A 16,707-nucleotide genomic window follows, 5' to 3' on the forward strand; every position below is an offset into this window, starting at 1 on the left:
TTGCTGTAGACAGACAAGCCATTCTTATTATCCTAATTAACCAGTGATTAATTTACCAAATATGCCTTTGTCCTGTTTTCTAAGACAAGCCATTTTTGAGATGAGATGTCAAAAAAAGGCATTAAAAGAATTTCAGAAAAACACGATCCAACATCTACAGTATGATTTTGAATCCCAGGTCCCCAAACAGACTGACTGACTATTCCAAGATTTGAGCAAATTAATTCCGTGCTGGCCCCAGACCAAAACACAAAATGTGAAACATCAAAGATTTTAAGGTTTTAATGGATGGAAGGACAAAGTTAGGAAAAATTCTCAACCTCAACTATGGAGATGCACCACCTCTCCATAATATCACAGGGTGAAATTATGCAGCAAGGCAGATATATTTTCCCTCTCTGCAGGTATGGGTTTCATCCTAGAATACATAATTGTCAATTAGTGACCCATAACTGTGAGTGTTTGAAGTCTGAGGTCACTACTGAGATTTCACTGCATGCACTTTTTCAAAGCCCATAACTGATTTTATTCTCAAAGGACTCATTCTTTAAAAAAAAAAAAAAAAAAAAACTCTTCTATAAAGGGACTTTTATTTCATCCTGTAAAACTAATATATGTGGAGATTAGGGTTGTCAAGCGATTAAACAAATTAATCGTGATTAATTGTGCGATTAAAAAAATCACAATTAATCGTGTTATCAATCACGCTGTTAACCAATAATACAATACCATTTATTTAAATATTTAGGATGTATAATTTTTGAAATGTATTGATTTCAATTACAACACAGAATAGAAAGTGAACAGTGCTTGCTTTATATTTATTTTTGATTAAAATATTTGCATTGTAAAAAACAAACAGTATTTTTTAATTCACCTCATACAAGTACTACAATGCAACCTCTTCACCATGAAAGTTGAACATTCAAATGTAGAATTATGTACAAAAAAAATCTGCATTCAAAAATAAAACAATGTAAAACTTTAGAGAAGTGGTGGGCAATTTGTGGCCCGTCAGGGTAATCTGCTGGCGGGCCTCCAGACCGTTTATTTACATTTGCACGGCAGCCCACAGCTCCAGTGCAAATGTTCCCGGACAATGGGAGCTGTGGGAATATATCTGAAAATGTAGAAAAACATCCACAAATATTTAATAATTTTCAATTGGCATTCTATTGTTTAACAGTGCGATTAATCACAATTAATTTTTTGAGTTAATAGCATGAGTTAACTGCAATTAATTGACAGCCCTAGTGGAGCTATACATTATACACATATTTGTGATACATACACAAAGTATATGCCTATAATATACCCGTACACAGTGCTTTGTTTCTGATGCAAGTATTAGCAGCTGAATGAGTGTGTTAGCCACTTATCACTCAGCAAAAAGTTTCTGAAACACAGAATAGTACTTTTGCACGTTGGTAAGGACTGACAGATCATAAATGGGAGTAGTAATTTAAGATACCAGATTGCATGTGTAAATTCAGTACATAACTGTGCATCCAACTTAAAAATCAATCCTTTTAGATCTCAAAACCCAGTAACTAATATAAAAAATAGTGAATTACAATAGAACTTGTTAGCAGTCTCGCAAAAAAACAAAAGCACAGGTTTATGAGTCAAATGTTCTTGTTTATGGTCTTTATCAGTATGTAAACTATTCAGGTACACATTGTTGTCTGAGACCAATTATCTAAACTTAAAGGGGTATTTTCACCCCCTTTTAAAATATGGGGAAGGTCAAACAAAAATGAATCCTTTCACTTTCCACTTACTTGGTATCATTTTATTGCCAAGTTTGTTCATTGAAACAACTATGTTTGGAAAACGGTATTTTCACCGTTCCAGTTTACATTCTTTTCATAGGTGATTTTGGAGTAATTAGTTATGGCAGCAAATTAATGTCACAACACAGGATAATGATTTAATTGCAGGCTCAAGCATCATTATCATAATAATTATCATCCCTACTCCTTATAGAGCATTTTTCATCAGTAGATTTCAAAGTACTTTACAAAGGAGGTCAGTATCATTCTCTTTACAGATGGGGAAACTGAGGCACAGAAAGGGGAAGAAGCCAGTGTCAGAGTCTTGTATAGAACCTAGGTCTCCTGAGTCCCAGTTCAGAGGAATCGAGGACAAGGGAGGCGTAAGGAGAAAATTCCTGGCCACATAAATTCCTTTTTCCATTAAGGGCCTGATCCAATTCTCATTGAAGTCGTTGGCAAAACTTGCATTGATTTCCATGGGTATTGCATCAGACACTAAATACTTTTTTTAAAAAAAGTAAATAGTTCTTATAGAAGAATATTCATATCGGGGAAATCTAGGGGGAAAAGTTTAAATGGTTCTGTTGATTCTGATATATGGAAGAACAAAATGTACATAGAAAGTTCACAAACTGAAAAAAATCCTATAGAATAATTTCAAGTAAAACTCTACTAAAGTACAAAATTTCAAAGTGTAACTATCATCAGGCTGAACAAAATTACAGCGTACATGCAAGCTGTTGTTTTCCACAACACTATCTCTATTTTACCTCTCGTTTACGCCTTTCTTCCTGGGTACGATGCAGAAGAGAAGCCTTTTCTTCCTAGAAGGGGACCAAAAAAAGCTGCTGTAGTGTTTTCACTCAAAAGTTCAGGTATTTGCATAAAGTAATAGACATTTTTAAATGGTTCACAGTGCAGAATACATTCCATATTCAAGGAAATGCAAAAAAGTGACCTATTAGCATTTTCGCTGTTATGGGCCCAGATCTGATGCAATTTCATTTCCTATTAGCTATCTACTTCTACCTATCCACTTGGTACTTATATGGCCGCCATCACCATCCATCTGAAGGTTCACTAACATTAATGAATTTATACTCAGAACACCTCCCTGTAAGTTTGGGAAATATCCCTATTTTACAGATGGGAACCTGAGGCAGAGAGAGAGATTATTACTCACTCTAGCAAGGTACTTTAAAAGGTGGTTCAAAAGAAATTAACTGTCAGCCCATAACTTCTGACTGAGTTACAAAAGTCCTCAAATCCTGATTTTAAAACTTCAAGTTAGAGAGATTCCACCATTTACTCTAGTTCAAATCAGCAAGTGACCCAGGCCCCACACTGCAGAGGAAGGCAAAAAACCCTCAGGGTCTCTGCCAATCTGACCACCTATTCCTCTAAAGACAGTATTTTAATTTCCAAAGAGACCATTAGAGTCATTGGTCTCCAAAGAGAAATGTTTCCGCATATTTTAAACACAATAAAAAAAGATTAAAAAAAAATTCTATCATTCAACTGGAAAGAAAGCCTCTCACACTGGCACGGTAAAAGTTTCTGACTATACCATGTAAAAAAACAACTGAAGTTAATAATATGCCATGAGTTAAGTATATAAAAGGGTAATTTTGATAGTATGAACCAAGTATAAATTAATTGATAAATTGAGTGTTCAGGATATACCCTTACAGATTACCTCTTTTCTCGCAATTGATATCCAGTGGACTACTAGCTTTGGCGCCTGATGAAACATTCTTAGTATCAAACTCCTGCACAGAAACACAATCCCAGTGACACCAACTACCTATCAATCTGTTTCACTCTGCAGACAGAGCCAATAAGAAAATGCTCCTGCTCTGACACATGTACACTTGTAATTTCTCACATTTCAGGGCTGGAGGGAAAAACAGGAGAGAAACAGAAAAAGGAAGACATACCTGGCTAAAGATGAATGTGAGTGGGTGAGGGATGAAGAGAGGGAGACGGGAAAGAGACAGCATAATACATGAAAAATGGGTTGAAAAGAGATACATGGACAGAAAAAAATGGCAAGAGGGAGTGGAGGCCCAAAACCATATTCTCCTTATAGTCTGGGTTTGTTTGTATAAAAAGATCTTCTACACTTTCCACAGTATGTGTCCGATGAAGTGAGCTGTAGCTCACGAAAGCTTATGCTCAAATAAATTGGTTAGTCTCTAAGGTGCCACAAGTACTCCTTTTCTCACCACTTAAGACATTTTTAAAAATTTGACTCCGTAAAGAAGCAGTAAACAAAGACAAAAAAAACAAAAACAAAGAGTCAGCTACTCCAATTCTAACATGTATGCTCTATGACTAAAAACTTTTGGGGAAAATCTTAGTAATTATTTGTATTACAAGTGCATTTTTATCTATCTAGTTATATTTCTTTGCTTTTGCACTAAGCAGTTACAAAATCTATCACAGTAGACAGAATCAGACAGTCAGAAACTAATATAACCGTGGATATCTGCAATCTCATTACTGGTGCTGAGTCATACTTGGCTTCTGTCATCTAGGGTGTCAACTAGTTTGCTGACAGCTATTAGATGGTATTCTAAACTCCCTCCCCTGGCATACAGCAGTGGCCTGAGATACTGGCATACTGGACAGTCACCTAGGTTTTAACACTGCAGGGGGCTCCAAAATCATCTCCACCTCATGCTATCTCCCTTCTTTTCTGCCTCATTGCTGCTATTTATGAGCATCTATCAGATGCTGCTGCTGCCACCTCATTCCCTTGCTGGATAGTCCACCAGCCACTTCTCAATTGCAGCAGCATGTATTTCTCATGTTTGCTCCACATTTGGAAGTCTCAGATGCAGGGGGCATGCAGCTGCAGTTCCTGCCTTGGCTCCTTCGGTCTAAATCTAAGAGTCTTTAGGCTGGTTATGGCCCAAGCAAGAAGACAAGGAGAGCGGACACATAAACCTGGGGAGGGAAGAGTGTAAGGAAGCCAGAAAAAGAGGCTGGCAACCTTAAAGATCTCTATGACTTACGAATGAAAGAAACCCTTGAACCCTTCACCATTATCAAATATGCAGGTCAAATATGTGCAGTTTAAATCTCTATCATGCAACAATTGAGTGAAAAACAAAATCAGGAAAACAAAATTCCTGTCCTCTCCTTCATGTCACCGATTTGAACTGCTATCTTTAGAGGGACTGTTCTTACATATTATTTACGATACACTGCAAATCATTGTTACTGAGGGAAGTTGTGCAAAGAGATGAGTTTTCCACGGCACCCTAAAAAAGGTAAGTGGAGAGACATGCCAGCTGGCAGTTCTTCTTCACACTTAAGACATGGACTGTGTCTGTGTGTTTCATACCACATGGAGCACAATGTCAGCACTTAATAAATAATAATCTCTGTTCCACCCATTCTTTCTTCCAGTGGAGAGTCAGAGCTGAGGCCACTCTCCCCTGCAGCAAAGGTGGCCAGAAACCATTTTTGCAGGCTCTCCAGATGTAGTGTACTGAGCCTGGGAAAGTCGAGTTTCAGAAGCCCTTTATGACCACACAAGTGGCTGCTGTACCAGTCAAGAAAAATCAAAAACTTGATATGATGCAGTCCCAGAGGCAGGAAAGTACAGCATGAAAGAGTCCTAAATTTTGAAGTGAAAGCAGACAGTAGCTTCAGACATCTGGAATCCTGTATATTTCACTTATCAAGCACAGGAAGAAGATAAGCAGAGCAGAGCCAAGCAGAAGAAAGGTAGACAAAGCACAAGGACAAAGACAGAAGCAAGATGACAAAAAATAGACATGCAAAGACAAAATGGAGCAGACAAAACAGAACAGCAGATGAAGACAATGACACAGGCAAGAAAGTTGAAGGAGAGACCAGAGAAACAGAGAAGTGAAGGAAGCAGGCAGAGGACAAAGCATATTATAGAAAGAAAGGCTCACAGCAAGAAAAATCAGTGATTACAGCAGAAGAGACACTTTTTTAAAGTAACATTTAGAATACCAGTGGATAACAGTTTGTAGCTTCTGTAGGCCATGCTTACTACACACAACCATCACTCCCTCAAAACTCTGTCTGCCACTCTCCCTTCCCCCCTTATTTCAAAAACTCCCTGCAACTCCCTCCAGTCTCTCCTGGGACAGGAGTTCTGTGTGCCCCTATTCCCCCCACTGTGCCCAAGGCTCTGTCTGCGCCCCAATCATACCTTTACCCATACAAGGAAGTCTGTATGCCCCTTTCCCCAACCTTCCTATACCAGGGTCTCCCAATCTCCCCCCTGCCAGGGATTGTGTACATGCCCTAATTCCCCACACATCCTCCTGCCATTATTCTTCTTTCTGTCTGGGAGATAAGACATTCAGGGTGTCAACACGTTAAACTCTATTGGGAGGATAAGCAGAGATGAAATGGTGGGATTGTTATGCTGGGAAGCATTACTGGTGCCATCAACCAGTTATTTGATCTACACACAATTGCATCGGTGTCTAAAGATGTGGCTGTGCTACTCAGATGTCAGGGGCTCCATATGTCCTCCATTTTTCCTCTTTCAGTTTCGATTTTCACCAAAATCAATAAGGTTCTGTCCACTGGTGCTGAGAACATTCCCTAAAATTTTGGAATTGATTAGACGTGGCATTCAAAAGTTAATACATTACATACAGCCATGAAGTTGAGTGTTTTAAGGCCTTTGCTAGGTTCACCAGTTACATTTTAAAACCTAGGTTTCAGAGCAGCAGCCACGTTAGTCTGTATCCGCAAAAAGAGCAGGAGTACTTGTGGCACCTTAGAGACTAACACATTTATTAGAGCATAAGCTTTCGTGGGCTACAGCCCACTTCATCGGATGCATAGAATGGAACATATAGTAAGAAGATATATATATACATACAGAGATGGTGGAAGTTGCCATAAAAACTGTATGAGCTATTATCAGCAGGAGAACACTTTTGTAGTGATAATCAAGATGGCCCATTTAGACAGTTGACAAGAAGGTGTGAGGATACTTAACATGGGGAAATAGATTCAATATGTGTAATGACCCAGCCACTCCCACTCTTCATTCAAACCCAAATTAATGGTATCTAGTTTGCATATTAATTCAAGCTCAGCAGTTTCTCGTTGGAGTCTGTTTCTGAAGCTTTTCTATTGCATAATTGCCACCCTTAAATCATTTACTGAGTGGCCAGACAGGTTGAAGTGTTCTCCTACCGGTTTTTGAATGTTATGATTTCTGATGTCAGATTTGTGCCAGCAATGCTCCTCTGCCATGTACAATGGCCAAACCGGACAGTCTCTACACAAAAGAATAAATGGACACTGAGCTTGAATTAATATGCAAACTAGATACTATTAATTTGGGTTTGAATGGAGACTGGGAGTGGCTGGGTCATTACACATATTGAATCTATTCCCCTATGTTAAGTATCCTCACACCTTCTTGTCAACTGTCTAACTGGGCCATCTTGATTATCACTACAAAAGCTTTTTTCTCCTGCTGATAATAGCTCATCTTAATTAATTAGCCTCTTACAGTTTGTATGGCAACTTCCACCTTCTCTGTGTGTGTGTGTATATATATAAAATATCTCACTATATATTCCAATCTACGCATCCGATGAAGTGGGCTGTAGCCCACGAAAGCTTATGCTCTAATAAATTGGTTAGTCTCTAAGGTGCCACAAGTACTCCTTTCAGAGTAACAGCCGTGTTAGTCTGTCTTTGCAAAAAGAAAAGGAGTACTTGTGGCACCTTAGAGACTAACCAATTTATTTGAGCATGAGCTTTCGTGAGCTACAGCTCACTTCATCGGATGCATACTGTGGAAACTGTGTGTATATAATGTCTACTGCAGTTTCCACAGTATGCATCCGATGAAGTGAGCTGTAGCTCACGAAAGCTCATGCTCAAATAAATTGGTTAGTCTCTAAGGTGCCACAAGTACTCCTTTTCTTTTTACAAGTACTCCTGTTCATTTTAAAACCTAGAAATGGCAAGTTGATAATTTAAAAAAAAAAAAAACACAACAACTGGCTGCACTGCATTATACATCAAGGGAAAGCTTGCAGTTTCACTGGTGTATTAAGTAAGATACCAGGGTGGATAAAAATCAATGTTTTTTTTCCTAAATAAAAAAAATCGTATTTTTTTTTTATATAAAATGCTTTTTCAGGAAAAAACCTATCTAAAGATAGTTTTCATTAATATACATTATAGCTCAAAGATAACTCATCATGGAATAGGGATTATAAATTCTAGTTCTATAGTATGAGACAATATATTCATGTAATGTATAGGAAAAATGTTGTAAATGAGTTCCAATAGTTCATGGATTATGGACCCAATTTTATGGGGTTCTAGGAGCTTCTGTATAGATTATTTAGGTTAATCTTTCTATCTACGCAATGGGACTCAGTGCTCAGTCTAGAAGATACCATCAGATATGCTTAGTTTTGCAGTTCTCAAACTGTGGATTTGTATCTGCAGAGATAACATGCTTGTTAACAGCAAAAATGTTTTTTAATACACATATATATATAAAGGTGTGAAATAACAGACCTCAACCCTATTGTCCCTCTACAAATTTGTGTACACAGAGTCAATCCCTTACCTCTCTCTGAAAGTGCAAAGTTTCAAAAAGTTCAATAGAAGATTGTTGGGGGCAGAATAGATCTGAACAAGGAGAAGAAGTCTGGAGATAAATGCGAGAAGGGAGAGACCCGCAGTAGAAACAAAAGTGAAACTGTTTGAGCAGCATATTCCATCCAGAATGCACTTTTATGTAGAAATCCATGATTAAATCAAGTCTTCCTGACTAGTGATTGAAATCATGATTTATACCAATTTGATTTAAATCAAATCCACCCTGTAAGATTCCAATTGATATGATGCTTCAGAAAACAGAGGTGGGTTATTATTGAGTGACCATCAGAAACACCAATACATAATAAACAAGGAAACATTTCTAATTTTGAATTTTCTTCTCCTCATTTTGCTCCACTGTACTGTAGAAAATATGCTCCAGTGTAATGTAAAAAATGATTTCACCAATCCTAAGACTTGACTTTATGGGTTCATGGATCTAAAAAGGTCGAAGAGATGGTCTATAGGAGATGAGAAATTCTTTGGGGCTGGAACTGTCTTTACTATATGTCTGTAAAGCAATGGGACCCTGACCTGACTGGAGCCTCTAGACCAGTGCCTCTCAAGCTATCTAATGTGCGGGACCGGCATTTTTTTTTCCCCAATATGCGCACAGACTGGCAGCCGATGGCTCGCGGACCGACACCGGTCCGCAGACCACCACTTTGAGTAGCACTGCTCTCGACCAGAGGTGGGCAAACTATGGCCCACAGGACCTTCCTGCCCAGCCCCTGAGCTCCTGGCCTGGGAGGCTAGTCCCTGGCCCTTCCCCCGCTGTTCTCAGTGCACCGCGCCACTGGCGCAACACTCTGGGCAGCACAGTTGCAGAACCGCAGCCTGACCTGGTGCTCTGGGCGGCACGGCTGTAGCACCGCCAGCCACCGGTTCTCCAGGCAGCATGGTAAGGAGGCAGGGGGAGTTGGACAGAGGGCAGGGGGGTTCAGGGGTGTGGTTAGAGGTATGGATAGGGGTCGGGGCAGTCAGAGGGCAGGGAACTGGGGGGTTGGATGCGGCAGGGGCCCATTGGGGGTGCAGGAGTTCCGGGGGGACCGTCAGTGGGCAAGAAGCAGGGGGTGTCAGATAGGAGGCAGGGGTCGGGCCACGCCTAGCTGTCTGGGGAGAGACAGCCTCCCCTAACTGGCCCTCCATTCAATTTTGGAAACCCAATGTGGCCCTCAGGCCAAAAAGTTTGCCCGCCCCTGCTCTAGACTCTACTGTAATATAAATAAACAACCGGTTATAATTTTTAGCAGCATGTTATTTGATTTATTATATCAAAACTGGAAAGATGTATGTTTTCCACAGCCTGATAACTAAGTATCTTGTCCAATTTTTCTGAAACTTACAGAAAAAAGTTCATCCTTAAGATTAGAAATTTCATCCCAAATTTTCAAAAAGTACCAAAGGATTGAGAACAACAGGTTAGAATGGAATAGCTTCTGCAACCTTAACTATCGCTTCATAATTTGCAACTTCAATATAAGGATGAGGAAAATTCCCCATGAAGTAGAAGGAAGAAACCCCCCAGAAAATATATGTATTTATAAATTGTTTCTAAGGTTTCCCTGGTGAGATTGTAAGAATACAAGAACAGCATTACCTCGGAACTCTAGATCTATGCAGTGGAAACAGTGTAGTCTACTGCAAAACTTAGGCCTCGACATTACAGAAATATTGGTATGGGCAGTGCCTTATACCAGTTTGGAGTCTGGACTCCACCTCTGCATAAGGGTCTGCCAATGCTGTATCGTTTGCAGGTACAATAAAGCACTGTAATTCTTTCCCAGGGTACCAACACCCAGAACACAAATTTTAATCACAATCTAAAACCCTAGGATCCAGTAATTTAACAGTGATCTGGCGCGCAGTTACAAAGGCAATATAAAATATTTTCTTGTAAAATGCATTTCTAAAAAAAAATTAGATATAATGAAAACCTCTAAATAAAATAAGTTTAAGACTTCCTTTTTGAAAGAAAGGATGAAAAGCTTTCAATCAAAAAACCAGTTGTGTCACATATCACTTTTTATTCCCATTCAAACAGATCCCACAATTCTATAATTCTTACAGATACATATAATTGTAAATCCAGATCCCACAATAAAATCTATTCCAGCAGACCTTTGTGCCTGTTCAGATCTCATTGCAGTACTGGGGCCCTTATTCCTACTGTTTAGCTCACCCATTTCTGTTTATTTCCTAGTGAGTCATTCCACGTGCAGACTACATTATGCAAGCTAAGTACTTTCTCTAGATCCTATCAGTGTACCTCCTATTAAAAAAATACAAGAATTCTCTTTCTTAAAGTGATGTTGTCAATGTAAAAAGTCATACCAATATTATGTGAACAAATTTCTTAGTTCATTATTAAAAATCTCAGATTATTCAAATTGAAAGAATTTTAAAAGCCCAATTTACTTGACACTATTTAAGCTTTATCTTTTCTCATTTCTCCAAGCATCAATTTAACAAACAGATAAAATACCAATGAAGTCAGTTTCACTTTCAGTTTTGTGGTATTGAAATATCTGAGTTACAAACACTGCAGGGGAATATTTATTTTAAAACAGGTGTTGGATTTGTTGTTGTTTTTTAAATTATGATACTATTTAATGGGCTTAAGTTTTATAAAAGTTTGTTTTACAAATTCTACATTTTGGGATAAGCTTGTATTGACAGTGTCCCTTTTAACAGTTTGTCCTGCCAAGTATTACAATATGTCATTACCATGTCAATACCCTGCAAAGAGCTCTCATGGGCAAGTCCCTACTCCCATTCACAAAAAGAAAAGGAGTACTTGTGGCACCTTTGACTTAAATGGGATTCCACACAGGGTCTGGGATCTGCCAACATGGATGCAGTTGCAGGTTTAGCACTCAAGTTTCTGTTGAGGGTAAAAGTTGACCAACCTTGACAATTGGCCAGTACTGTAGATCTGACCTTAATTAATCCAAAGTATTTAAAGCAGCTTTTAGCTGAAATCAAGGACAGCCTAAAGATTTTGGCAGCAGGTCAGCAAAGTGATTCTTTGACCCATCACTTCCCAAACCAACTCTTCCTCCCCCAGATCAGAGGTTCTGTAGCTTCAAGCCTTTTAGACCTCAAAAACAATCTCTGGAGTAGGTATAGAAGGTAGTCCACAAGTAACTCAGAATGTTAGGGGGATTTTTCTTCAACTCTCAACCATGACAATCAGTTTTCAGTTTGAAGACTACCTTTCAAATGAAAAGGCCTAGAAGCTTACTTCAGGTTTCAGAGTAACAGCCGTGTTAGTCTGTATTCGCAAAAAGAAAAGGAGTAATAGTTAAATGAAGACTGAAACTAACAGTGATATTCAAAGGATCTCAAAAGCCAGGGTACCAGTGCGATTTGTAGGAAGACACTACAAAAAATGAAAATAAACCAACTGGTCATCTAATTCTAAATAAATTCTGCATGGATAATAGCTGATCCTGCAAACAAATACACAACTAGTACGACTAGTCCTATTGAAGTCAATGGGACTAAGCATGGAAGTAAACACTACCAGTGGTGTTTGCAGGTCCTTTGATAGAGGATATCATGCAGTCACAGGTTTATTTACAATGAAACATTTAAAAAATTACTAAAAAATTACAACTGAAATCTTCAAAGGAACTCTCTCAGGTACTGTAACATTAGGAACAATTTTTTTTTCTAGCAATCAAGAGGTTTAATGAAATCTAAAACAAAAATTAATGATTTTTTAGTTCAATTAAAAGACTGCATTTAAACATTTCCCTTTAAAAATTACATTCCAGATTATATTAATGCACATGAATCAAAAAGTAAAATGATTTAGAGCAAAACTGAACTAGTCTATTTTTAGTACCCAAGCCAACTCTATACAACCACAGTGATAAATTACATTACATTCAGCATCTTGGATCAAGAAAGCTGTTAGTAACACCAGTAAATAACTCTTTTTAAATATGATTTTTAACTCAGTGTCCCTTTAAGAAAGACCTGCCATTGTACAACACAGTGTAGGCCTATTATCAGGAAGAATCAACTTTTAGGCCCAAATACCTAAATGTCCCTTCCAAATAAATTGACCTATTAAAATGTCCCTTAGGCCTGGTCTACACCTAAAAGTTGTACCAGTATAGATGTTAGTTAGGGAGTAAGATTTTTTTTAAATTTTTTTTAATAGCAGCTATGCCAATATAACGCCTAGTGTGGGACACATTCACTCCAGTATAACTATATTTATGCCAATATAGTTTATGAAACCACACTAGAAGTGTTTTGAAAGTTTAGCTATACCAGTATAACCATACCAGCAAAACATTCCTAGAGCAGACAAGGCCTTAATTTTGGAAGCAGACAGTCTATATACATACTTAAACAGTACCATTTACTTGAACCCTAATCCTGCAATTTTATCAATGTAGGCAGAACCATGCACCCATACAGAGCTTGGCTGGACTTCGATGGAGCTCTGCACTGGTGCCAGGATCTGCCCGAGTGGATTCTTTTGCAGCATTAGAGGTTTGAATTGTATCTTTTTTTAAAAGGTACAAACAACTTGGCGAGGGGAGAGTTAATGTCAAAGAACAGTTCAAACTTTCAGAAAAAATTGACACAAGAAACACGTTTTGGATTTTCAAAAAGAAAAGGAGTACTTGCGGCACCTTAAATTTGTTAGTCTCTAAGGTGCCACAAGTACTAACAAATCTAAGGTGCCACAAGTACTCCTTTTCTTTTTGCGAATACAGACTAACACGGCTGCTACTCTGAAACCTGTTTTGGATTTTGTAACCCTTTAGTATGGGGAAATTCCCCACAAAAGTCTATCATGTGGTATCAGCAAAAATAGTGAGATGCACAATTCCTGAACTCTATGCAAATATTTGCCACACCAATTTATCTACTATAGCATGTCCTGTTATGCAGAAATTGTGATAATCTGTATTTTTCATGTGACATGACATAAAGTTCAACTATTATCTTCACCAAATGCTGTAAGTACTTTCTTCAAAACACATATCTATATTAGAGCTTCCTACGATGCCCATATTAATATTGAAAACCATAACTTTACTCAAGTAAGTAGTCCCACTGATAACACAAACACTAAGTAGATCTAGGAAGGCAGATGCATGCATCAGGGCAGAGCTACTGAAGACAACGGGGCCCATCCATCTAGACCAGATTGCAGAAGTAAATTGTATGGGACAGAGTTGTATGCTCAGTTTCGGCTTTCACATTTCCTTGCTTTTGAACATTTACCCTTGCAACTTTACCCTTATAGGAATTTAACCTTTGTGTGTGCTAATTCAGAATATATTAGTAAATTATTTCATATTACAAAATATTATTCCACATTATAAAATATTATTCCCACCATGATTGGGAATCCAACTGCAATTTACATAAACTAGAGAAATTAATAATAGTATCAGAAGATATTATGATACTTTTTTCCCTTCTGGAAGAGGAAACGTATTCTGTAAGTGATACTATTAGCGATCATAATTTGATGCCAAAGGATGTAATATACCTAAAACACATTCCTGAAGAGAAGGGCATGCATGGCCAATTGCCACTTTTACCTATTAAGATTTATTCAACTTTTGGCATACAAAAATGTAATGCCATGTATGTGTTCTAATGACCATAAATGGCTTTTAGTCATCAGAAGTGTCAGAGGAAGATAGTTCCTCTATAATTCAGATGAATAGTTACACACACTTAATACAGTTCTAACGTACATTTTCTTTATGAAAATATGTAGCAGACAATACTGTGATAGCAAAGTTCACTGTGAATTTAATATCAGGTAACATAATTTTCTCTTATTAGCCCAGACTTCTAAGTTTACTACCTAACATAAAAAGTTCCAGAACAACAAACATGATTATAATAAAAAGAAAAGGAGTACTTGTGGCACCTTAGAGACTAACAAATTTATTTGAGCATAAGCTTTCGTGAGCTACAGCTCACTTCATCGGATGCATCCGATGAAGTGAGCTGTAGATCACGAAAGCTTATGCTCAAATAAATTTGTTAGTCTCTAAGGTGCCACAAGTACTCCTTCTCTTTTTGTGAATACAGACTAACAGGGCTGCTACTCTGAAACCTACGATTATAATACACAGCCCCAAATCTATATTTTAATCTATGTTATTGAACAACAAATACACTACATCAAAGCTCAAACAGCTCCCCCCATGACAGTGATCATGACAAGCAGAACCCAAATCTAATTGATGAACCAAAGGGAGCCCCACCTTTTCAATCAGACTGCTTCAAAAACTGTTTTGGAATTTGTTTGCTCTTTAGGTCTGAGAGTCCCCTGTGGCTGACAAATTAAATTATTTATAACCCTTCCCAATCAGCAAGCTCTAACCAAACCATTTAACTTCCTTTTAGCAATAAACGGGGGGGGGGAGGGCAGGGAGGGAGATGATACAGTAGTCTAGTACAGCAACAGCATCTACTGACTGCTACTTACTCTCCATATGATACATTGATTTCAGTTTGCCATCTGAATGCCAACTTGGTGAGGAAGGAATAAAATTGTGACCTGAGAACCCTGAGCCATTTGGGATGGAGGCCGCATGAATTTGCATTAATTTTAAGTTTTACAAGTATATCCCTCCCCCATTCCAGTGACGCATGATTTTTGTTGTATGTTTCAATGAAGACTTTTCGTTAAAAGAAAAGACAGAGGTTCCTAACTATCTCCCTTCACTCAACGAGCCCTAGAAACTAGCTGCTCCAAGCATGGTTCCCACTACAAATCAGATCACTTTTGAATACACCTGGAGCTCTTAGGGGTGCGTGGCCTGATTTAAAACACAAATCAAAACAAGTGAGCAAACACATCACCCATGGCGGTGGAGAGGTATTTCTCTTTCTGCCCCGTAAAACCCCTTCGTCACACCTGCTCCCATCTGTAAGGCCCAGCAAAAGGCAAAACAGGCAGGCTAGGAAAATCAGACACGATCAATAATTCAGACAGACCACAGCCAGACCCCCCGCGTTTCTTACCTTCCGACTAGCTCCTCCAAGAGACACCTTGGGCCTGGTTTTGAAATCCCCTTCAAAGCTGAACATGTTTACAGCTTATCCCATCTAGAGCGGCGCCCGTGCTGCCTCCCAGGCTGACGCTGCACAGGGGCAATGACCGGGGCTGGGGAAGGGGCAGTCGCTGCCCGTCCAGGGGAGGCACAAACCCAGGCACCCCGGTGCCACCCTCGCTGCCTCCCTCCCACTGCTGCCGCCGGGCTGCCTCCAGCCAGGAGGGGCCGCTCCCCCTCCCACACCGCCCCTCTCGCTCCCCCGCCTCCCCAAGCCCCCTCCTCTCTGACCACCAGCTACTGCTCCGTGCGGTGGGGGGGGGCTGGCTCGGCTGCTTCTCTTGCACTAGGACTCAGCCGGCTCCAGAGAGAAAATGGCCGCCGACCAGCTCCCTGTGCGCGCTCCCGCCGGCCAGCCAGTCGGCGCGCGGCCGCGCCGCAACCGCCGGGGACGCGCGCTGGCTGCCTCCAGCGCGCGCCCGGCCTCGAGTTGGAATTCGTGCCTGTCAGAGCCTGGCCCGGCGGCGGGCTGGGCTCGGCTGCGTGTCGCCCCTCGCTCGTGACCGCCGCCCCGCGGCAGCTCGCCTGCGGGCCGTTCTCGCAGACCGGCCACAGGCATGGCCGAGGGGGGCCGTGCCGTGGGTCCTGACCGAATAGACGGAGCCTGTGCTCTAAGCTGGGCCGGCTCCTCGCTGCATCAGTCAGGGCCCTCCCTGCCCTCAAATCCATCTCCGCAGAGCCGCTCTTCCCCCGCAGCAGGCCGACCGGCCGCAGCCCCCCCCCCGAACAGGCAGGGTCCTGACTGTCCCCAGGGGCAGTTGTCCGAACCCGTGTTCCCCGGGCACACCTCAGTTTTCCAGCCCCCCAGGGCCTGAACCAGAATACCTGTTACCCGAACGCATGGCACCTCATCCAGCACCCCAGTGTCACCGTACCCAGACCCCCCTTCCCTAACCCTGAATGTCAGCTTAGACTGACCCTTCTGGTCTGAACCTAACGGTCGCATCCAAGCACCCCTGATCTGAACCCCGGTTATCCTCGTTTCAGTTCCTCCAAAATGCAGTGGATTCGCCCAAAACCAGAATGTGTGTAGGGAAAATATTTTTGTCCAAAGCTACCACTAGTTAAAGGATTTAGATGCTTTTCCCTTGACAGTTAGATAAATGTGAGTTATCTTTATATAACTGAAGTCTACCCGAACCAGAACACTGAATCCAGACCGCTCTGAACTGTAGTGGAGAAGGTCAGCTCCAGATCCAAAC

The 16,707-nt window shown here is 40.3% G+C and overlaps 1 protein-coding gene across 1 annotated transcript in view; it reads right to left on the bottom strand.

The window, feature by feature from the left end:
* Positions 1 to 15,677, bottom strand: part of UBE3C (ubiquitin protein ligase E3C) — a 170,883-nt gene extending 155,206 nt beyond the window's left edge. The window contains exons 1-2 of the mRNA XM_077808366.1: positions 15,417 to 15,677; positions 2,546 to 2,599 (exon numbers count right to left, since the gene is read on the bottom strand). Of these exons, the coding sequence (XP_077664492.1) occupies positions 2,546 to 2,599; positions 15,417 to 15,482 (120 nt within the window). The 5' untranslated portion in view covers positions 15,483 to 15,677. The remainder of the gene's footprint in view (positions 1 to 2,545; positions 2,600 to 15,416) is intronic.
* Positions 15,678 to 16,707: the final 1,030 nt, after the last annotated feature.

The sequence above is a fragment of the Eretmochelys imbricata genome, chromosome 2 (assembly GCF_965152235.1).
Source record: "Eretmochelys imbricata isolate rEreImb1 chromosome 2, rEreImb1.hap1, whole genome shotgun sequence".
Taxonomy (NCBI): Eukaryota; Metazoa; Chordata; order Testudines; family Cheloniidae; genus Eretmochelys; species Eretmochelys imbricata.